This window comes from Colius striatus, chromosome 1, assembly GCF_028858725.1.
Source record: "Colius striatus isolate bColStr4 chromosome 1, bColStr4.1.hap1, whole genome shotgun sequence".
NCBI lineage: Eukaryota > Metazoa > Chordata > Aves > Coliiformes > Coliidae > Colius > Colius striatus.
Genome location: NC_084759.1, coordinates 53,595,731 through 53,620,301, shown reverse-complemented (window position 1 = coordinate 53,620,301; position 24,571 = coordinate 53,595,731). Strand labels below are relative to the sequence as shown.

At 35.7% G+C, this 24,571-nt stretch overlaps 1 protein-coding gene across 6 annotated transcripts in view; it reads left to right on the top strand.

Annotated features, from left to right (window-relative positions):
• The window catches only part of DOCK9 (dedicator of cytokinesis 9), a 127,253-nt gene extending 103,172 nt beyond the window's left edge, over positions 1-24,081 (top strand). For all 6 annotated transcript variants that reach the window (XM_061996208.1, XM_061996182.1, XM_061996173.1 and 3 more), the window contains exons 40-53: positions 983-1,120; positions 1,441-1,623; positions 2,582-2,695; positions 2,844-3,059; positions 4,588-4,645; positions 6,450-6,556; positions 11,273-11,395; positions 12,180-12,293; positions 13,810-13,956; positions 15,939-16,149; positions 17,149-17,339; positions 18,917-19,017; positions 19,197-19,335; positions 22,823-24,081. In XM_061996208.1, the coding sequence (XP_061852192.1) occupies positions 983-1,120; positions 1,441-1,623; positions 2,582-2,695; positions 2,844-3,059; positions 4,588-4,645; positions 6,450-6,556; positions 11,273-11,395; positions 12,180-12,293; positions 13,810-13,956; positions 15,939-16,149; positions 17,149-17,339; positions 18,917-19,017; positions 19,197-19,335; positions 22,823-22,945 (1,965 nt within the window). In that variant the 3' untranslated portion in view covers positions 22,946-24,081. The remainder of the gene's footprint in view (positions 1-982; positions 1,121-1,440; positions 1,624-2,581; positions 2,696-2,843; positions 3,060-4,587; positions 4,646-6,449; positions 6,557-11,272; positions 11,396-12,179; positions 12,294-13,809; positions 13,957-15,938; positions 16,150-17,148; positions 17,340-18,916; positions 19,018-19,196; positions 19,336-22,822) is intronic.
• Positions 24,082-24,571: the final 490 nt, after the last annotated feature.

The window sequence follows — 24,571 nt, the reverse complement described above, 5'->3', positions numbered from 1 at the left end:
TTAAAACTTACTTGAGATAGCAGTGGAGCTGCCTTGCAGCAGAGCATTTGGAATCCTATATATAGTAATGATAAGGAAGAGTGGAGTGTGCTGAAGGGAGCTGCAGAAAGTGCAAGACATATTAGAATTGTATTGGAGAGATAATTGAGTCAGAGGGAGAAACACTTAACATGGCCCTCTCAGTTCTGGACTCTTCAGACTGCCTTAAGCAGTCTCTGAATTGATTGACCTCTCTCTTCTGCTGTTTTGTAAGAAGAGAAACCTTGTTTCAATCTAGAGTCTCATAGGAGCCTAGGGCATACACTCTTTAGACAAAGGGAGGAAAACAGGTCCCTGTAGCAAAACAGAAAGAACGTGAACTGTTAAACTGTTCAAAGTAGCACAGGCTTTGGGCTGGAGAAATTGGAAGAGACTGCATTTAAAAAAGAAAAAAAAAGTTTGGATAGAAAGTAGCTGTGAGTGACAGAGGAATCAAGAGGAATCCTATGTATTGTGTACCTCAGAATTAGCTTTGCAATATTGTTGCAGCTAAAACTCTGAAAAATGACTAGTATCTTTGTCCTTTGGAGCCCTTTTCAGTTTCAGTTCTAGGACAGTAATGAAAGATGGTGAGTGAGTGGGAGTTTGATTTGGGAGGAGTGTTTTTGAGAGCATTGTAATAGGAGGTGCTACTGTGAGGAAGTTCCATTATCTGAGCAGCTAAAGCCAGTGTAACCAAAATGTGCTAATACTTTGAATTTCCCTCTCAAAGAACTGTTAATAGAAATTGATTTCATACACAGCTGTTGGAAACAGTTGTGTCCTATAAGTTTATTCAGAAGCCACCAATTTCTTTATAAACAAGATCAATCATTAGAAATGTCTAATTAAATTTAGATATGTTCATATTATTAAATGTTTTGCTAATACTATGCAGCTCTTTTTTTAATGGTATGAATATGTCATTGTACACAACTCCTAAATTCTCACTATCATTTTGAAGAATCAACTACTGACTGATCACGGGCATAATCCACTGATGAAGAAAGTGTTTGATGTATACCTCTGCTTCCTTCAAAAGAACCAGTCTGAAACAGCATTGAAAAACGTCTTCATTGCTTTAAGGGCACTTATTTATAAGGTAAGAAGTTTAACAATATTAATCTTCAAGCACTTATCCAATTCTTCAGCTGATAATGTAAAAAGTTAAGAACTAAAATCCTAAATTAAAATTTGTGAAGAAGAAATAATAACTGGAAAGTAACTGATCTGATCCCAGCTGTGGCGAATACTTTTCCTTCGAATTTCTGCAAAAATCAGTTTGTGTCACGTGCTGCTACATCTGTTTTTTCCACAGTTTGGGAAGGCTGTTGTATTTGTATTTTTCCTGACATGCTTATTTTATCAAGAACTGAAGCTATTTTTAATTAATAACTTCTTTCTTTTCTACTTTTTCCTCAGTTTCCTTCTACATTTTTTGAAGGTAGAGCTGATATGTGTTCTGCATTGTGCTATGAAATTCTCAAGTATTGTAATTCCAAGCTGAGTTCAATTCGCACTGAAGCTTCACAGTTGTTGTACTTCTTAATGAGAAATAATTTTGATTACACAGGAAAGAAGTCTTTCGTTAGGACACATCTGCAAGTTAGTATACTTTATTTATTCTTTGTTGTTTTAAGTATTGTATTTGTAGACGCATAGTTGCATACCAATGTGCAAAGTCTTGTCAGATAAAGACATAAAAGAAATTATTTAGGGTTCAGGCAAGGGTGGTACTATTCCAAGAGGAAGAAAGTGGAAATAAAAGTGTATTCAGTACAAGGAAATACTTAGAAACAATTAAATGGCCCTATTTCATAGGAAATAAGAAATTTTTATATGTCAGTAGCAAACGTAATGTTTTGTAGATGTTACTTTGATTGTTAAATAGCATACTCTGTTGCATTTGGAGAAGAAAAGAATGCAACAACAAGCATATAGAAGTCTAAAACAAAACAAATATATAGAAAACAGTGTGTTCTGACAACACTAAGAAGGATAGTTTACTACTTTTATGACCTCTGGCTAGTTCTTCTAGCAATCAGTCTTTAGAGCAGAGGATGCGTATGCACTAAACTTCACAAGCCTGTTTTTTCTTGCATAAATTGTTGTACAAGTAGAATCATAGAGTCATAGAATGGTAGGGGTTGGAAGGGACCTCTAGAGATCATCTAGTCCAACCCCCCTGCCTAAGCAGGTTCACCTAGATCAGATTGCATAGGAACATGTCCAGGTGGGTCTTGAAGACCTCCAAGGAAAGAGACTCCACAACCCCTCTGGGCAGCCTGTGCCAGGGCTCCCTCACCTGAACAGTGAAATAGTTTTTTTCTTGTGTTTAAGTGGAACTTTTTGTGTTGAAGCTTCGTCCCATTATCCTTTGTCCCGTTACTAGCTACTATAGATAAGAGGGATGTCCTTTGAAAAAAAAACCCCAAACATAATTTTACTTAAAGGAATAATCTTTCAATTAAAAAGAACACAACTTCCTTTGTAATTGCTTGATAAGTATATCTCAAGAGTATTTCATGAAATATGCACTAATAAGACATTTGTTTCTGTCAAGGTCATTATTTCAGTAAGCCAGTTAATTGCTGATGTTGTTGGAATTGGAGGAACAAGATTTCAGCAGTCTCTTTCCATCATCAATAATTGTGCCAATAATGACAGGATTATAAAGGTCTGGTTTTATTCTTCTTTTTTATTCTACTGTAGAAGGATGCTTGAAAACTCTTTTATTATAGCATCTTTTGTAATTACATTTCAACTTTTTATTATGCAAAGAACAGAAAAAAGATAGTAATTAACCTAACTTTTCCGTGTTTTAGCACACTACATTTTCTTCTGACGTGAAGGATTTAACAAAACGGATTCGTACAGTACTGATGGCTACAGCTCAGATGAAGGAACATGAGAATGATCCGGAAATGCTTGTAGACCTCCAGTACAGTTTGGCAAAGTCTTACGCTAGTACACCTGAACTAAGGAAGACGTGGTTGGACAGCATGGCAAGGATCCATGTTAAAAATGGAGATCTTTCTGAGGTAAGAGAAAAAAAAAATCAGACTAGTTTTAGCTTCATCATAAGCTTAAGCTTATCTTTCCTGAAATGTAATATACTATAGGTAGTTGCTAGCATGTTCATATAACAAGCATTTTTATTAATTTTGAATTATTAGTAGATTACTTTCAATGGCTGATATTTTTATCTTACTCAGGTATGTCTGTTAATAGTTTCTAATTGCTAATGTAAAGTGTATGTTTAGCTACTGTAGCTGACACACTACTGAGCCAGGAATGTTCTCTGCAAATGATAGAAGACACAGACCTTCTACTTTAAAATATATCTTTGTTATCACTTGCTAAAACACTTCATTTCCAGTTCCCTTCACCAAATTAGTTTGATTCTATTCCAGGCTACTTTCTAAAAGATTCTTCATGTTCTTAAAATGGACAATTTGAAAATTCTCGTTTGAAAAATGAAAGCTATCCTATTTCACCGTGTTATTAACATATTTAATTCTAGCAAAAAAGAGAGTTGAGAGTGAGGATTTTTATGTGTGTTGATGTAAGTACTTTATCAGCATACAGAATTAATTTTGTGTCTTTCTGGATGTTTGTTCCATCTGAAAGTAAATCACATTGTGTGACTTCATTGATTTTCATAAGCATGTCTGTTAAACTTAGCATCCTATAAGCAAGTAAATATCTCCAAGAAATAGTAGCTGCTGTCTTACTTATTCATATCTCAGTACAAGAATTATTTTCTTCTATATGATAGCTACACAGAAAATGTAAACAGAACTTTGTTATTAGCTTCTATTTTGAAGGAAACTACTTCAGCTATCTCAGAAGACAAGATCCTTTAGTCTTTTTCAGGCCTGTTGTTAATTTTTTATTTAAAAACTTAGAAACTTTGTACAACTAGATGAGGACCTCTGAACATCACTAAGCCCAACCCCATACAAAACATGAATTAGTGAGAATTACTGACACTGACCTTTTTTCCTCCAGTGTCTTGAGATTCTGCAGCTTCTGTATGTAAACTTCGGTTGAGAATTACAGTTAGAATAATGATTTACTATAATCCTAAACCTTTTTAGTAAAACTCTTGAATCTATTCTTTTGTCTTTCCTGTGGAAAAAAGTGATCAGTGTCAACTTTGTAAAACATCTCTGATATTTGAAGACTACTGTCTCCTTTGAGCAGAATAATTAATAGCTCTCTTGTTTCATGTAACACTTAAAATACATCCCTAAAAGTAATTTTCCTGTTTTTATTTTAGCATGATGTTCCTACCTTCTCATTTATGACCCATAGTCACTCTGAGATTATGTATGGTTGTCCATGCTACACAATGCTGTGGTAAAGAAGTGAATGCTCTTGCACAGTTATTGTTTTGCAAAAATGAGGTGGAGATTTCTTATACTAGTCATAGGACATCTGTTGCTAAGCAGCAAAAAGGAAAACCAAAAAAATTATCTCAGGCTAGGGCTCTTTTGATGATATACCTTGTTTTCAGTAGTGCAATCATAATTGTAATTTTTAAGATTGTTACTATTTTTGTTTTAGGCAGCAATGTGCTATGTCCATGTAGCAGCACTGGTTGCAGAATATCTCACACGAAAAGGTATGATTTTGAAACCTTACTTTAATGTTTGTCAGTTTTTTTCATCATAGTTTAGGAAAAGCAAGTTTCCCTGAGGAACTTGCAGGTCTTTCAGTGTTCACTGAGGAAAAAATTCTGACCTAACCAGGTAACTTACATATTCAAGAGCATACTTGCATATCTAAGGAGCAGCATTTCAGATGAAGGTAAAGTAGAATTTTTAGGAAAGGAAAAAAATTGATTTTATACCAGAGCTGCTAATAACTGGAGTCAAACCCTTTTTAAAGCAAACTTATCAGTGAATATACTTTTTCAGCAAATAATCTCTCACTGCATATATAGCTTTCCCAGAGAAGCCAAAATGAATTCATACAAATGTTCAGATGCTGAGTCAACAATAATAGTGCTCAGAGTGCTTCACTTGTCTTGATGTTCTGTGCTAGCAGCTGTCTGTAAAAGCAGGTTTCTCATGACCCTTGAGACAGGGTAGAAAACTGTCATCTATAAGATCAGAAGAGTTCTTAGTTAAGGATTTTAGAAAATAAAATATTATATGGCTTTTATTTTTTAAAAAATAGATCTCTGGATTATGATGTTGAGCTTATATTTTGGGTTTTGTCAGCAGACAAATTGATCTTTGCAGCTTTTTAGTTTTGCCTCTGCATGACAGTTCAAAGTGAAGCAAAGTCATGGGTCTACAAGATGCCTTTTCTCTGTTCTTTGTGCCTCTTGACAGATATCTGTGTAGTGTACAGGCTATCCTCTCACCCCCAACGATTTCAGAAGCTTTTCTGAGACCAAATCTGAAACTAAAATGCTTGTCAAAGTTGCTGTGTCCTCTTGGAAGCCTGATACAACTAACTGATAACTTGTGATAATCTATATTCATTTGTGATTTCTTTGAGTGGTCTGCTATATTTGCCTACCTCCAAATGAAAGTTATTTCCTCTCAGTAATATAGGAGTCAAACTCCTACCTGTGGTATTTCCTGAAGCAAAACAAAACCAGGGATTTGAGACTATCATTCAATAAAACCTGTGGTGGTCAGACTCCCACCTGAGCCGAAAGAATCTTTGTAGGAATGAGCTGTGAAATAAATGTGTGCAAGTCCACGTGTAGTATTTACTGATTGCTCTTGAAGTTTTAGTATTTTTTTCTAAAAATCCTGATTTCTTAATTCAACAATCTAATGTAATAAGAAAAAGCTAAAGAGAACAGGTGAAAGAGGTAGGTTTTGTGTTAGTACATTCTAAACCCCATTTTTGCTAAATACATAGTTCAGTAAAGGAAGTTAGATTGCTGTTTGGGATTTTTTTTTCTTGCTTTTAGACTGACTTCCTGTAGCTACAGCTCAATAATCTGATTTGCCATCCTTTGATCATATTGTACGGTTGATGTCAGTTCATTCATATTCAGACTGGAGAAGCTTATAAGCCAGAGCCTGTTCATATACACAGCTTCAGTGTGATTTCATGCCAGTTTAAATACTGTAAAAGTTACCTTGATAACCTTGGCCTTAGCATGGGGTAGATTAGACACAGGTTTAAGATAAAATAGGAAGATTCAGACGCTGTTTTTTTTTCTAGATGAGAATCACAGAATCTTAAGGGTTGGAAGAGACCTCGAAAGATCATCTAGTCCAACCTCCTTGCCAGAGCAGGAGTCAAGATATTAACATTTGTGGGTTTTTAAAACCTATTTGTACTTACACAGTAATGTGAAGAGTAGTATGTTAATCATTCAGTGTGAGGCTGGATTGATTGATTGATTGATTTGGTGTTAAGTACATTTAAATATGGCTTCTATTTTTCTTTTTCAATGACAGGGATGTTTAGGCAAGGTTGTACAGCTTTCAGAGTAATCACGCCTAATATAGATGAAGAGGCTTCAATGATGGAGGATGTTGGAATGCAAGATGTTCACTTCAATGAAGTAAGTAAATGTAAGAGTGTTAGAGTTGATGTGCTGTTTGTTTTTTCAAGGTTTGTGCTTCAATCCAGGGGCTGACTGATGGGTATTATAATTGTTTTCTTAGCTGCTATTCTTATCCCAAAACTGAAATAAAAGAATTCTGTGATCCTTCAGAGTTTTTGAGAATTTAGAATACAAGTATACTATAAATCAAGCACTAGCACATCAACGCATCACCGCTGTTGGAATAAAAGTAAGCTTTTAATCTAGTTGACCACATGAACACTAATATGGCTTGTTTATTAAAGTTAACAAGACCTGGGTTTTTTTCTAAACTGACTTTGATTTAGATTGTTACTACATCAGCAGTTGTGAAAATATTCCCTGGTTTTTGCTGGTTTACAACGTCTCTAAACAAATACGCTGTAACGAGGGAAATGGTTTTACTGACATCAGACTTGCATCAATGCTGGCAGTTTTTCTGGCTTAACTTTCACTCCACGTGTCTTTGCTGATCCACCTCTACTGGCTCTACAGTAACTTTTACTATTCAGATGACCATATGAAAAGGTTATTTGTAATCTTGCTCATGGACAGCTACATCTACACGATGTATTTGCCACTATAGATGGGGGAAAAAAGGGGCAGACTACTACTTGTGGTAGCTGTGTTGGAAAAATTCCTGGAATGTGTATGATTGTAATGGCAAAACAAAAAAAAAAAAAATATTTTCTGTTTTGGCTTGGATATGGCAAAGATATATGACAAAATTATTTGACTGCAAATTGTGGCTATCTTTACAGATTTAGGAGGAATAGGTGTAAGATTAATTGGTTTAAGCATGGGTTTAGGCCTCTGGTACCTGTGTTTTACTCTTAATTTCTGATATTGCTTTGCTTTATAGTTTTAAGACAAAAATTGTTGTCTTGCCTTTTTCTGGGGAGGCAGGAGTTGGAATTACTTGAAATTATAGTGCAAATTGCCTTTTTTTTTTAATGTGCTATATTCTTTAAATCACTGATTCTTCTGATCCAACATGGAATTTAACACGTTACTCCAAGCAAAATGTAAGTTGCTCTAAGGGAGCCAAGAGTTGGTTTCTAGTGACCACTGGTGATGGAAATTTTTGTTAGAAATTCTTATTAGTGTCTACCTGACAAACCATTTGCAGAGCTAAATTGTTTTGTGGTTTTTGAATTCTCTTTATTCTTTTTCTCATTAGTCAATCCTTGCAAAAAGAATATACTGCTTTTTCTGGGTTGCTGAATCCTACTTAACCATGTAGCACTTTAACTGATTAAACATTGGTAAAAATATTGGTTTTCAGATAAATTCTTATAGTTCACCCCAGGAAAAGTAATAATAGAAAAGACAGGTTTGGTTTTGGTAGACAAAAAAAAAAATCATGGCTAAATTAAGATTACTAGGAGATTAAATTAAGATTTCAAAAGTACTTTAAAACAGGTAGTCTTTTCTTCATAAATAGGAACATTCATATATGGAGTGTTTTTTCATGTGTTCTCTTGTAAGTAAAACTGTATCAGTCTAAGAAAAAAATCATATGACAGATCAATTGGGTACAGAAATCAGAAACATATCTTCCACACTGCACTTTACCACTACTGAGCTTTAAAAGGATACTCTGGTGGGAATTCTTCCTATAGGTGATAACAAGTCACATGGAATTTCTTCCTTAACATACAGGATTTCCCTGCAAGTTAGTTCTTTTACAGTTAAGTCTTCAAAAGAGTAATTACAAAGATGGAGAGTCGGGGAGACTCTGAGTCTGACTCAGACTTTCATGTTTCTAAAAGGAGCAAAACATCTTTTATATGCTCCAGTTTATAAAAAGTCTTCCTAACTAAATGGAATTTGTCTTAAGACTTTATGTAGTTTCTCATTTGAAAAATGGAAAAATTTAAAATTCTCAATTTCATTCTTATTTTAAAAGAATTCTCTCTCAGCTTAGGGATTACCTTGACTCATTTCTTTAACCAGCCAGTTGAAAAAAACCAAAATTTTGTTTCTTTTAACAAAGTTACTGTGTGCATTTCATTAAAAGAGCTCTTTACCCAGGCAGCTGTTCAGGAGTAGAATTCATATTCTTCTTGCAGAACTAAATATCTTTCGAGTGTCAGAAATGGGAAAGTGAAATCCTGGAACCTTATATCCTTTCCATGCTAGACTTCGCTGAAAGCTCACCATCTGTGAGAGATCAGAGCTATGGCTCACAAGCCTGTGGCAGGTGCCAGATTCCACGCAGATTAAGGTTGGAAACAATTTCATACAGTTTTGTGGGTTTCTTTCCAAAATATACTCTGCCAGAAAACAGTTCCAACACAGATATTAAGTCAATCTGCACTTTCATTTTTCTTTTCTTTTTTTTTTGTCTTCATGATCTCTTGTAAGCTGTGACCTCCTGTGAGAGGAATTATTCTAACTTGTAGCCTAGTGAATGAAAGGGCTTCATATCTCAGATGATATGATAACTCTTGTAAGCAATCAACATGCAGAGTGTGTTCAAGCACTTTATGAAATTATCAGAAATAGTCACCCAAACACAGCAGATGCTTTAAATATGATGATGAAGGCTGATACTCTTCAGGGATGCTCAAGGTGACATCATCGTTAGCAATCTAGGTCATGGAATATGGTATATCAAGTTTGTGGATGAAACTAAATGGACGGAGAGTGACTGATATGCTGGGAGGGCAGGGCTGCCCTTTAGAAGAACCTCAAACTGAAGGACCACAGAAGCCTCTCAGAATTCTACAAAAAGAAGTACCAGGTCTTGCATTTGTGAAAAAAATCAACCAATGTCTCAGCACAGGCTGGGGATGGACTGGCTGGGCAGCAGAGCTGCAGAAAAGACTTGCAGTTCTAGGGAAGAAGAGGTTGAGTGGGAATCAGTGGTGTAGCCTTGTGGCAACAAAGGCCAACTGCATGCTGTGTTGTATTAGAAAGGGCATAGAACCAAAAAGTGAAGAGAAATGGGTTTTCCCTCTTCTACTTGGGATTTATGGCACCCCGTCGGTAATCTTGTGCCCATGGCTGCCTCAGCAAAGTCAGGGGAGATATCAACAAAGTGCAAGAATTCCAAATACTAAAGTGGTATGGGGAAGAGCCGGACTCTTCTGAGAGGTGCACAATAAGAAAGAGGCTGCCCTCATGGGTTGCAAGTAGAACTCTGATTGGATATATGGAATAAAACCTCTTTGAGACAGATGGCCCAGAAACACTGTGTTCTCTTCCTTCTATGAGCTCTCCCATGTGGAGTTTATATTCTTGATATTTTGTCCCATGTTACTGCTTTGCTGTATTGGGCTGCCCTCCGGTGTCCAAGTTAAGGTTGCTGTCATAAAAGAGTGGTGGCGTATAGCACTTGTGGTCCAGCAATGACGCTGGTCTTTCAGTCCTCACCACCTGTTTGCTGAGGATGGAGACACTGGGCAGCCTATACAACCTCCTAGTGACTGGAGGAAAGGACAAGATGTTTGAGGGACCAATGCAGCATGTGGATAAGGGTAACATTTATCAGTCTTTGTTTGCTTTCAGTCTTCATTAGTGATGTCTTTATGCCATCTCAGTTCTCTACCAAGGACAGTAGAGGAATAGAGTAGCATTGGATACCTTCTAAGGATTTCTAGCTTCTGGCTTCACTAATACGATGCAGGAGTGGTACCAGAGGATCTAAAGAAGTAGAAATGTCATGTTTTCTGATACTTCTGCCTCAGACTTGGATTCTTCCGGAGTTTCCTGGAGCTCCAGACATGTTTGTCAGAAGAAGTGTGTTAGTGTGTGTGAACAAGAAATGGGCTTCTTCAGAGTGGTTCTGTCACACTAAAGCTGTGACCAAATACATGACAGTTGCATCACAGGAGCTAAAAGCCGTTCCATAATATCTGTAACATTGTTTGTTATAATTTAGTTAATACGGTTAGCCAGGTGATTTTGAATTTATGAGAAATAGAACAAAGCCATGTTATCTAAGTTTTCTTATGATTACTGAAGTAGAAATTAAATTAATTGAAAAGAAAGTGTTTTGACAACCCAAAGGAATGGACTTCATAGTTATGATTTGACTGCTGTAATTTAAAAATATATGCTTCTATTTTCATATACGTGCAAGCATAGTTTTATTTTATCTCAGATAACTATCCTTTTGCTACCAGAATGTTAAGATCAAACCCAACAAAGCCAGGGTGGTTGCTCACTTGTCACCCTATTTAGACACTTCAGGATTCCTCAGCTTCTCTGACTGTTGTTATGTGTCTCTTGATTCTGGGCCAAGTATACCAAATTCATCTGTTGTATCTTAATAATTACTTCTGAGTACAGATTTTTGTACTTTATCTTTTCTGTAGTTTATGTAATTTATGTGATAGCTTCCTTCAGTAGTATTACAGTCAGGTGTTTGTAGAGCTGCTTTTGTAAAATAATGTTTTTTAAAAAAAACCCAAAACTAAACCCCATGGAAGCAGCACTTCGAAAGAACATTTTAACAAGGTAAGATAAGTTTGGGTTCTCACACAAGTGACTTAAGAGGTCAGGAATATGTAAAAGAAAAATACTATTCATGGTAAATAGAAGAGTACAAGTATAAAAGAATAAACCATTCTGGTTTATTATGTAGGTAATTTTTTGGGAGGCAGGGTCACCCTTTTTGTGAGGAAGAACTTAGATGTTTTTCATGAGTACTAAGTTGTTTTACTTTTTCAAATGTGTATCCAAATCTAGGATGTGCTGATGGAATTGTTGGAGCAGTGTGCTGATGGACTCTGGAAGGCAGAACGTTATGAACTCATTGCTGACATATATAAACTTATCATTCCCATTTATGAAAAACGGAGAGATTTTGAGGTATGAAATCGGTCATAAGTGAACTTCAGCAGGAAAAAAATCCTATTATTTCTAGCCTAACTGCATGACACATTGCACATAACAGAACAAGGATATTCAGATTGTACCTGAAATATAAATGTGCTGATTTTATTTTTGTTTTAACCTTAAATAATTGTACATGTTTTAATTAAATACAAATAAATGAAAGTCCATCACAGAATCACTGAATCTCAAGGGCTGGAAGGGACTTTTTGAGATCATCTAGTCCAACCCCCCTGCCAGAGCAAGATCACCTAGAGTAGGTCACACAGGAACTCTTCCAGGTGGGTTTTGAATGTCTCCAGAGAAGGAGACTCCACAACCATCTGGGCAGCCTGTTCCAGTGCTATGTCACTCTCACAGTGAAGAAATTCTTCCTTGTATTTCTTTGGAACCTCTTACGTTCCAGCTTATACCCATTGCCCTTTGTCCTATCATTGGACATCACTGAGAACAGCCTGGCTCCATCCTTCCGACACTCGCCCTTTACATACTTGTAAACATTAAGGAGGTCACCCCTCAGTCTCCTCCAAGCTAAAGAGCCCCAGCTCCCTCAGCCTTTCATCAGAAGGGAGATGCTCCACTCCATCATCTTTCTGGCCCTGTGCTGAACCCTTGGCAGCAGCTCCTCATCCTAAACTTATTAGTACTGTTCAAATAATTGTTTTAGTTACTAATTAGAAGGATGTAATTCACTGTTGTTTTAAAAAAGCAAAATTCTACCTTATTCTTTTACCCCATGATTATTTTTTCTTATTTTTAGAGGCTTGCTCATTTATATGACACTCTTCATCGAGCATACAGTAAAGTAACAGAAGTTATGCATACAGGCAAGAGACTGCTGGGAACTTATTTCAGGGTAGCATTCTTTGGACAGGTGAGCATTATTTAACCTGTATTTGTCTGCTCTATGCACTGAGAAAACGCTGAATTTATTTTACAAAATGTACTGTAGTTCTTTAGTTCTATTGATATCATGACATAAAAAGCACAAGAAATGTGGTCTGAATGAAATAATTAAACACCATCAATAATTTAGTTTAAAACATTTACCAGTTCCAATACAATTTTTCCTTATTTTCCTCAGTAAATTTTTTTGCTTCTTTTTTTTTTTCCTTCTTCTTTTATTTACTACCTTAAGGCAGCGGTAAGTTTTCTATAACATCAGTTCTTAGCCATGTATTGACTTAATGTCTGTAGTGCTACAGTGTGGTTTGCAAGGCTGCTTCTTAGATTGGTATGCATTAATAGCCATTGCAATTGAAAAAAAAAATGGCTTTAAGTTCCATCTAGAGAACAAAACACTCTTTTTCTATGCATCGGTATTGCATGCTTCGAGCAAAAGTTCCGGCCGCGTATTGGAGAGCTTCACATCCTCTAATGTATGTCTAGAATGCATCTGTATCAGTCTGGTATCACGCAGTATCAAGTAATACACTCTCTACATGCATAGCCAAGTTGCTAGTTGTTCAGCTGCGCATGGAGAATTGTAAAATCCTCTGAGCAGTATAACTTTACATGTATTCTGTTGTCTCTTACAACTTTATAGCAATACCAGTTTACAGACAGTGAAACAGATGTTGAGGTAATTACAGTAAGCGCTTACAAAGCAAGCAATGCAGTAAAAACTACTGCATTTCACTTTAGTTTGATGTGGGTATTTTTGTCAATCTAGCCTGTGTTTATACATGATATGTTGTGCTTTTCGATTTTGTCTGTTTCGTTTATGACAAAAATATTTGTTTTATGGTTTCAAACATAAACTCAGATGTGGCTTGTTGTTTTAAACCAAGGACCTGTTTCACTTTCCCTGCATTTTGCATTTAGTTATGGCTTAAAAACCAATGTTTTATGTGATAAAAATAAGGAACTATAGAACAATATAGTACAATATAAAAATTAGGATCATTTCATATGATAAATGTTCCTTTTCTGTAATTAATTATATTGCTACCTATATAAGTTTTTAATATTATTGCTGTGTAAATTATTGCCAAAATATTCACTTGTGAATTGAATAGTCCCACTGGACAATGAGATTTCTGTTTTGGCAAGTGAAACAGTGCTGAAAGTTCACTTTTGAATAAAAGTGAACAGAAAGATATCTCAAAGGCTTGGCACACCATAGAATTACAACAAACTTTTACAATTTTGACTGTGTGTTTCCATTATCTTTCTCTCATTGTGTAATAGATAATTACATTTTTCGGGGGGTGTTTTATTCTCTTAAGAAACCTTTTTTACTTAGATTTTAATTTCTCTTTGTTTACGTTTGCTTGAATCCCATTGTTAAATGTTTCTATTTGCTTTGAACCACACACATTATGTTCATCTGAATCATTGCCCTATGTGTGTTTTTTCCCAAGATTTTTATTACTTTGGTTTTTTTACAGGGCTTCTTTGAGGATGAAGATGGAAAAGAATATATCTATAAAGAACCTAAACTCACACCTCTTTCAGAAATTTCCCAAAGACTCCAAAAACTCTACTCTGACAAATTTGGATCTGAAAATGTCAAAATGATTCAGGATTCTGGCAAAGTATGATCTTTATTCTTTCTAAAAAAGTCTAACTTTCTTTTTTTCCACTAATACACTTGAAATACTGTGGGATCACTGTCTGTTACTCATACGTGACACATAAGTGTCTAGAAACTCTGCTGGTTGAAGGACATGAACGAAATATCCTCTCCTACTGTTTGCCTTTAAGGACAAACAAAAAGCTTACTTTCCGTAATGTTACCACTCAAAATAATAATTGTTTCTTAGGAAAAAATTTTGGCTTATGATCATATCTTGTGTTATCTTTAGCTATATTTCCTGCCAGTTCATGCACAGTAATTCTTCCCTTTCTGCAACTTAAGAACAGAGTCCAGACTTTTTTTCTGAAGTAGGAAACAAATCCCATGTCTGAAAAGAGTACCATGTGTAAATAACATAATTCTGTATCAATTGTGCTTGTTATCCTTTCCCTGTGTGTGTGACTGAGCCTGTTCAACTTTGTAAATGGTTAAACTATTAAAAAGAAATGCTTACATGAAGTCATCCGATTAAATCTAGCTTTGTCATGGGAAGTGCCCTCACTTGTAATCAAAGGCTCCAAAACTGGTGAACTGAAGATTGCTACAGTATGCTGAGAAGAACACATACTGCCCTAGATGCTTCTCTGCACTCCTTTTGTTCCCTTCCTCAACCAGTTTTTAACTTGGGTTTGTCTTCAGAGTTCGTGGTGAATTTCCTATCTCTTCTGACCCTTGATTCTACCAGTAAGATCACAAAGTTCTGTACTTGGAACCTTATAAAGACAAGGAGACTTAGGCAAGAGCTTTATATTGTAGTCTCAGTTTTTTCACACCTCTTCCAGTGTACTTTCCTGAATTCTTCAAATATAATGCACATTTGTCAGCATTTGTAGGGAACACATTTTATCAGCTATATCAGAAGAACTGTATAAATTTCTGCTTAAGTTCGAGCCCAATAACCTCCGACAGAGTTAGAGGGGGGAAAAAAAATAAGGAGCATATTTCAATAAAAATGGAAAACAGCAAGGAGACCTTATCTCTGTTTGCTCCAAGACTTATGTGGTGATTTCATATGTGTATTTGCACTGTTGTTTTTCCCACTTAGTTTTATAGAAGGGAATTTGCTCGGAGACTGGCAGAGATAACATGAATGTTTTATATAGGACTAAAATGGTGGACAACAACCTTTAGAAAGAGGCGCAGGTTTAGGGTTACCTTCTTTATCCTGTGATTGGGGGAACTGGGAACACAAAAAAAGTCTCCTTGGTGGATTTAGGAACCATTTGGCAAAGACTTAGGAGGCCTTATCTATTGGTACTGGAGACTAATTACTGCTTTCACCAGATTACAAGATCTGCCAGTCCATGAGGCTCTAACTCATCCAGTTCTAGAAATAGACTGAACTGCATAATGAAGCCTTCCCCTGCTCTTACCAGTATATTCTGTGGCACCCTCATAGCGTGTCAGAGTTGAGACTGACATGTTGGAAGGAGTGTCTTCTGAGGGTGGTATCTGAACTATTTACAATGTACTGTTTTACTTTTCATAACTAAGTTTTTTAATCACTAGCAAGTTTTGTTTTCCAGTCCACTATTGTGTGGTCTGTCTTGGCAGACAGACATTTGTTTCTGGGTTTTCTGTCTCTGTGCTTTCCAGTGTTAACCATGAGTATAACTCTGTGTTATGTTTATGTCTGCAGTTCTGCATACAGCAATTATTGATAATGAGTTTTTGAAAATAAAAAAACAAACCACAAAAAAAAATCCCCCAAAGCAAAACCAAAAAACCCCCCACATCATCTTGTAATGTATCTATCTGTATTATCTTCCTAATAGTTAGCAACTGAATGCAGAGAAGCTATGTGAGAGCATTAACATTTCCTGTGTTTTCAGTAATTTAAATTTCAATAGACCAAATGTAATTTCTGTAAGTTGTGTGACTACAGTTACATCCATTTTATTCACAATATAGCTATTTGATTTTTTTTGTTGTATTTTTAAGGTAAATCCTAAGGATTTAGATTCAAAATATGCATATATTCAAGTTACACATGTAATTCCATACTTTGAAGAAAAAGAGTTGCAAGAAAGAAAAACAGACTTTGAAAGGACTCACAACATTCGTCGCTTCATGTTTGAGATGCCTTTTACTCAAGGTGGTAAAAGACAAGGAGGGGTAGAAGAACAGTGTAAGCGACGGACCATTTTGACAGGTACTGGTTGACTGGAAATCCTTTTACAAGAAAATTATTCTTTTGTTTCTTGTACAGTGTTCTTGAGACTAGGTTTTTCTATACCTTGTATTTTGTCAGAAGTCCTTTGGAAGATTTCACACATGACTGTTGGAAGTCACAAGAACTGCAAAGCATATCAAAATATTTGTAGACAAAAGAGCCTTCTAAAATTGGTGTATACTTGAAAATAATACTTTAAAAACTGATATGCGAACACTTACAAATGCACATCTAAATAACATGTAAATATGAATTTATGAAATAGCGAGTTGTGCTTTGACTGGAAGCATTAGTTCAAATGGTCCCATTCTGTTTGGTGTGGGTTGTTCCATTTCACTTGAAGTCCTTATAATAGCTATCAGCTAAAATTCTTTTCATGTTTTTAGACTGAACTAGTTTTTTTCAAATTGGCTTCTTCAAGGGATAATCCTCAAATAATTTGTGAGGCTTTTTTACTTTAATCTTTAGAATTGTGAATCTGGAGACTAGCATTCCTTGCTCTTAAAATGACTTATTTCGTGTTTTGTCTCTTGAGTGTGAGCTTCTACATCACTGTCCTAATATAGTGATAAAAACAACTGAAATAAAAGACTTTATAAGGTTAACTATCCATGCCTAGCACTTGTGAGTAAATAGAAAATACAGCTTTGCTAGTTTTGATTCTTCTCTTCTTTGAGAAATGGGTATGATAAGCAATTATTTTTATACTTCTCATGTGAATTAAGTTCCAGTGTTTTTTTTTTCTTGGGTATTGTTAGTAGCAGCAATGACAATGATCTTTCTTTGCAGTATATGTAAAGCTATGTATATTTGAATTGTCAATATTTCATTTCCCTGTACATTTGGCAATATTTCTAATTACATTACATGTTATTAAATTGGGCAATTAATTATGTCAAAATGAGATTTTAGCATAAAATTCTATCAAAACATATATTCAATAACCCTTTTCTGACTGTGTTCAACTTCTATCCACAGCTATACATTGTTTCCCATATGTGAAAAAGCGCATTCCTGTAATGTACCAGCACCACACTGATTTAAACCCAATTGAAGTAGCCATTGATGAGATGAGTAAAAAAGTTGCAGAACTTAGGCAGCTTTGCTCTTCAGCTGAAGTAGATATGATCAAATTGCAGCTGAAGCTACAAGGAAGTGTCAGTGTTCAGGTAAGACAACATCTTTTGCCATTCAGCTATTTCTCTTGCTTCTCTCGCTGAAAAATTATGTAAGTAGCATCTTGTCATTAGTTTCTATTCTTTGTATTTAAGAATATCCTAAATTAGAAATATGATCACTGTTTGCAGTTATTTCCAGAATAGGAAAAGCAATAAAAATGTTTAATAAAAACACTCCTCATGGACAGTTACACTTATTTTATTAATAATGAATTGTTCTTAATTTTATTACATGGAAGTATTAAGATTCATCTCTAGTGTCTATGGTGTTCTGAACCCCACTAGGTTTTGGTGTAAAGCTGATAATACTATAAAATAGTGACTTGGCATGTAAGGAGGAATGAGCATATTTCACTTAGCCTTAGAGCTGCTCATAGTAGGTTTGACATGGACAGTATTACTTTCGTATTTTGGTAAGATCCCTATGGAGATGAAGAGGGAGTGCTAAAATATAGAAGGAGCGTATTAGCAGAAAATTGTGCAACATTTTATCTTGCCTAAGGCAAGCAAAAACTGAATGTGTAAAGAAGCCATCAGATTCACCAAAATAGGGTAAAGAAAGCAGTTGTAGCATATACATATCAATCATAGAATCATTACAGTTGGAAAAGACCTTTAAGATCAAGTCCAGCCACTAACCTCACACTGCCAGGCCCATCGTTAAATCAAACCATATCCCTCAGCACCTCATCTATGTGTCTTTTGAATATCTCCAGGGATGGTGACTCCACCACCTCCCTGGGCAGCTTGTTCCAACACTGTAATAACCCTCTCAGTGAAAACATTCTTCCCAATCTCCAATCTAAACCTCCCCTGGCACAACTTGAATTTATTTCCTCATGTCCTATCTTTTATTACTGGAAAGAAGACATTGACCTCCACCCACTGCAACACCCTATGCTAAAAGTCTTCAGAACGCAATGACAAAAGTGCTGCTCTATTATTTTTAACTGATTTAAATCAAAGGAACAATAAACACAATCATCTGAAATCAACTCTTGTCATGTTGAAGAAAGAGAAAAAAAAAGACCTCACAAAAATCAAACCAAAGTCCCAGACTCAGGAAACTGTCCAGCTACCATTTGGAATGAGAAAAGAGGAGCTCTTCCTGTTCATATGAAAGAATGAGTCAGAAATCGCTGAAAACACTTTCCATGTAGTTGCCATAATAGTGCAATTCAATTTCTGCTAATTATTGCAAAATTTGCAACTTGGAAGAGTGTCTTCCATAAAGAAGCAGACCAAACAGTAGTAGATTAAGTTCTTTTTTGTCATTTTGCCACTCTAATTACATAAATACAGGTGACAAATTGGCAATGTCAGCAGTTACTTTGCCACACCATTGAAATGGTTTCTTTGTGCCAGGACAGGTTTACACAATGTGCTGTAGAGATCTCTCCTGCTCTTCTGTTGCAGCTCCAGCAGTTTTCTTACTTAATAAGTCCAGCTTCTTTGAAGTCAATGTGTTCTCCTAAGAAATGCAAATAATGGCACACTTGTAGTACCTGTTATTGCAAAGACAGTATGTCGGAGAACTGACTTTATTTTGTAACTCTTGTTCATTTTAGGTTAATGCTGGTCCATTGGCATATGCAAGAGCTTTCTTAGATGATACAAATACCAAAAGATATCCAGACAATAAAGTAAAGCTGCTAAAAGAAGTTTTTAGGTATGTTGGGGAAGGGATGGGAGGGGAAGTCTTTTTGTCAATAATAAGAATTTATTTGAAAACTTTAAGCTTTTATAGTGTTTTGGCTGCATTGAAACATAAGCTGGTATTTTTAATCAATCTTTTGGATTTTGTATTGCTGATTGAGATTTGGTTTTTATTACTTTTATCTAAATCAGGCAATTTGTTGAAGCTTGTGGGCATGCTCTGGGTGTAAATGAACGACTTATAAAGGAAGATCAGTTGGAATATCAGGAAGAAATGAAGGCCAACTACAGAGAAATGGCAAAAGAGCTTTCTGAAATAATGCATGAACAAGTATGTGCTGAAATTAAATTCTACATGCCAGTATTGAGAAGGTAGCTGTAATGTGAACCCACTAGGAAAAGTGTCTGTAATGCTTTACACAAAAGGATTGGGTTTTCTCCTGTTTTTGGTCAGAATATATCATGGAATTGTGGAACTTCATTTTTTTTTCTGTTTGTGAATTTTCCACAAAGACTTTCTTCATCTTCAGAATTAAGTCTTCCTCATTAAGAAAGTAAATCTGGTTGGCACCAGCTTGAGGGATTTTTTTTTTATAGGAGAGGAAAACTACAGTAAAGATAAAACAAATGTAATGACATGAATATGTATCATTTATGCTTCATATGTATAGTTACAGAGGTCTCTATTCAGTGATCCCAAAAGCTCATTTTAGTTTGTTAACTTTAGGGGGATTTGATCTGCAAATGTTTTTTTCTTTAGATTTTGGAGGTATAAGCATTTACTTTTGCAACAGAGTCAAACAACTTTCAGGAGGTATTCCAACATGTTTTCTTGAGGAGAATCCACTACAGGCAAGCTGGAGACATGGGAGAAGGAAAACCAGAACTCTTGTGGAGTGAGATGTAGGACATTGCATCTGGGAACTGTGGTAGAAATATCTCCTAGCTTCAGAGGCAAGGATATTTTTTCCAGGAGGAAAAGAAGGGCTTAACTTAAGGTTCTTTTTCTTTCATCCACCATTATTTGTCTAAACTTTTCCCAGAGCAAGAGAGTGGCTCATAGTTCTTAACCCTCAAGACTTGTTTTCTGATAATATTTTACCTTACAAATACATGTCTATGAGACTTCCTTAGATGTATGACCATAATAGTAACTCTTCTTAGTCTAGGAGCCAATGCATCCTAGACTGGATAACTATTTGATACAAAGAGAGGGTCTGAATTTCTCTTATCCTTATAAAATCTGCATGCTTTACTCATAAATGAAATTGTACAGGAAAAATCAAATTTGAGACCTACCTGAAGTGTTCAGTCTAGCTCACGTTTAAACACTCTGTTACTCTTCCAGATTTTTTTCAGGACTTTATCCTTTAGATGTGCAATGACTTTACCCATTTACTAATTTTTTATATCTCTAAATTGCTCTATTAATATCAAATAAATACTTGCTTAAATAGCTAGTCACTTATGGGTATAACACCTTATCCATAGGTTTAGCTAAGAAACCTTTGCCTTCATTCCAGCCTTTCTTAGATGGCATCCAAAACTTTTATAGTATGTTTTTTTCTGTTCAAAAATATATCAAGTGTCTAAAGTTCACTTCACGTGCTTTCTCACTCTCCATTGTTTCCCGATGCAGCTTTCTCAGGTAGTGTGCTACGAGTAGCTCTGTGCTGTGATATAATTATGGCAAAGCACAAAAATACCAGTGCATAGGTTTTATTTCTATTCCCTTATTCTTTTGTTACAGTATCACGGGGAAAAATTTACTACCATCAATGACAGAGACTATAGTTTGTAGGGAGTGCTACCATTTTGTCAGATCCATGTACTGTTTTGTTTTTTTAGAAGACAAAACAAAACAGTGTCTTTCAGATAGGCATGTAGAGGAAAACAGTTGAATGTGGTGTATGAGAGGATTAGACAAGCGTACAGAAGACCCCTTCAGAAAAGAGAGGAAAATGTTGTAGTCAAATAATTTAATGATAAGGGTAGTGAATGAAAGATTAATATTCTCATAGAATCATAGAATGGTAGGGTTGAAAGGAACCTTTAGAGATCATCTAGTCCAGCCTCCCTGCAGAAGCAGGGTCACCTAGATCAGGTCATGTAGGAACATGTCCAGGCGGGTCTTGAAGACTTCCAAGGAAGGAGCCTCCACAACCCCTCTGGGCAGCCTGTGCCAGGGCTCCCTCACCCTCATAATAAAATAGTTTTTTCTTATATTTAAGTGGAACTTTTTGTGTTCCAGCTTCATCCCATTACCCCTTGTCCTGTTGCTAGATACAATAGAAAAAAGGGATGTCCCAACCTCTCATGGTATAAGAAAAATTAAATGGATATAATGATAGTTTGAGGCGGGAAAAATACTCTAAACTCAATGCAAGATATGCATGTTTAAATACTCAAGTGTATGAATTTCCAAAAATTGATGATAAGAAAAGGTATGTCATGCCTGAAATTTTAGGAATAAATTACATTGTCTAAAGAGCAGACAAAAAAACTGATACCTATAATATAGTGTGAAGGGTATATGAAAGTACAGCACTGACTGTGGTAATCATAGAATCATAGAATAACAGAATGGTAGGGGTTGGAAGGGACCTTTAGAGATCATCAGTCCAGTCCCACTCATCTAGTCCAGTCCCACTGCAGAAGCAGGTTCACCTAGATCAGGTCACACAGGAACGTGTCCAGGCAGGTCTTGAAGACCTCCAGAGAAGGAGACTCCACACCCTCCCTGGGCAGCCTGTGCCAGGGCTCCCTCACCTGAACAGTGAAATAGTTTTTTCTTATGTTTAAATGGAAGTTTTTGTGTTCCAGCTTCATCCCATTACCCCTTGTCCTGTTGCTAGAAACAACATAAGAAAGTGCTGCCCCAACCTCCTGACATCCACCATTTAGATATTTGTAAATATTAATGAGATTCCCCCTCAGTTTCCTCTTTTCCAGACTAAACAGCCCCAGTTCCCGCAGCCTTTCCTCATAAGATGCTCCAGTCCCCTGATGATCTTGGTGGCCCTGCACTAATGTATACTCTTAGCCCACAACTCTGTTTTTATATAAATGTAATTAGTTGTAGATAATTAAAACATGCTATGTTGTTGGGTTGGTTTTTTTTAAAAAGAGGTTTAGAACCCTAAGGCTCTTCACTGAAATCTTTTAAAATGTCATCTTTGTGGGCCTGCCTATTGTTGTATTTGAAAAATAGATTCTCACAATGTTTTTTTCTAATGCCATTAGAACGCTGTCTTACAATAGTGTGGATTTTAAACAGTTGGAACAAAAGTATGAAAGATAATTTTAACAGATTTTTCTATTTTCTCCTCTGCTGCTTGCCAATGTGATCAGATGGGATGGTAATTAGTTTTCTTTACTTCTGCTCTTAGTTTGTTTAATCTTTCTGTAATTCCTTTCTTCCCAGTATTTCTAATCTTAGAATCAGTTTGTAGTTGTTAAGAAGGATTTCTTTTTGGTGCTTCGATAGCTTTTGATAAGAAGTGTCCAAATCATACCTCTAAGTCAAAAAAAAGGAAACAAAACAAAAAAAAGGGGGGGGGGAAAGCAAGGTTATTGTCCTTGTTAAACTCTTTTTGAAAGTTAACAAAAGAAATGAGATAAGTTATTCAAGCATTCTCTAGACAGGACAGTGTAATATGTACATTAGGAGAACTGATAATATGACATTCTTTTTGGGGAAGAAGTTCTGTGCAATTGAGGCAGTACTATAAAGTACTGATTGGATGAGCAGTACATAATGAAATTGGTTAGCTGCTTTTATAAATGCTTGTGTCATAACATTTGTTTTCCATTTCAAGATTACTCCAATTGAAGAGAAGGCCAGTGTTATGCCTAATTCGCTACACATTTTCAACGCCATAAGTGGGACTCCGACAAGCACAACAGTTCATGGGATACCCAGTTCTTCTTCAGTTGCATGATTGTTTTGTAAAGGAAAGTACGTTCATTTGATTTTTTGGGGTGGTTTGGTTTGTTTTGTTTTTTAAAGTCTGTGGATTTGCTTCGTTGTGTGCAAACTCAGGATGATTTCGAAGCTAAATGTTGGGCACGTGCAAGCTGCATAATTCCTACGAATGTCTGAGCACACTTAGCAAATAGCAGTTACTGGTAATAGTCTTTTAGAGTAAGGAAGACACACATGTATTTTCTAATCTTGCTGGTAACATTTGCAAGTATTCACAATGTCATTGCAGAATTGCCTGTTGGAAAATTACAAAGTTGAAGTTAGTTTCTCTTTTTCATTAGAAAGTGTTACTAAACTGAATTGCACATTACAAAGTGTTGTGGGATGTAATTTTGCAGATATGTAACATTCCGGTGTTCTTTTTGTGTATGGCACATTGAGGTTGATTCCAAGTACAAGAACTATTTTGGGGCTAGACAGAGACACTAGTTTTCTGGGTTTAAGGGAACTGACAATAGTAGTTTTTGTACCATTTGGCAAATCGTTGTGCTTTATTTTATACCTTGTTGCATTTTGGAAATGTGTGAGCTTAGGTCTTATTAAACAACTAAATACAACCAAAGGTCTGTATTAATGAACACTGAGTTATACTAAAATATCAATAGTAGTAAATTGTTATGTACATATTGTTTGTTAATACAGTCCATACAGTCTGTACATAAATGTATGACATTTCTAAGCATTTTTTTAATACTCATACCAGCTCTTATCCTTCTGCTTTTAGTTTATTGTGAAAATTTGCTCATTCCAACTATATGCAGACTTTACAGCTCATTTATTCCTGTATATAAATAAGTGCAATATAAAGATGTATACAGTCTTTGCTATGTTAGGTTTATATGCAGTTATTAAAAGGAACAAACTTTTTTGCCAAAGCAATGGAATATGTAATTGGTGATCATGGTTACTGTGGTAAATGGTGGTATAATTTAATGCTTTTTCCACATTCTTATTCTTTTAAGACATTAATTTAGTAATTTTATATTTGGGAAAAAGAAAGGTTTTTAATTTTATTTAACTGGAAGCACTGTCCTGCTGTAATTAAACATTCTGTACTACATCTATATTAAAAGGAAAAAAATAGTTACTTTTCCCATTGTGTGCTCTGGTTTTTATTCTAAGTGTGGCCCTGAGTCTGGGGAAAAATGAAACCTTGATCAGAAAAGTGAGATCAGGTCCAGACACTTCTCGGATGTGTTTCATATTCCTTGTCAATAAAGGGAATTTAGGTTATTAGGTAAGACACCAGTTTTGGATCCATCGTGTTTGGGTCAAGTACCATGTCAACAGTAACTAAAGGTTGTTCCTCACCAGTACAGTTAATATTAGAAAGTCTTGTCATCGAGTGACAGTAGAAATCATCTTTTCCTTATGACATAAGGTTTATTGTCAGTTGAAACTCACGTGTTGCCACGACTCATCAAAAGATTTTTCCTAAACAGCTCATTCAGGCAGCGAAATACTGGATAACTCTGCTTTTTGTAATTATGTTTCTGAAACAAAATCCCTGTTTGATTAAAATTCTTCTTAAAATAAAGAGGAAAAGGGAAGGGGGGAGGTGGTGTAAAAATATCGGGTTCCC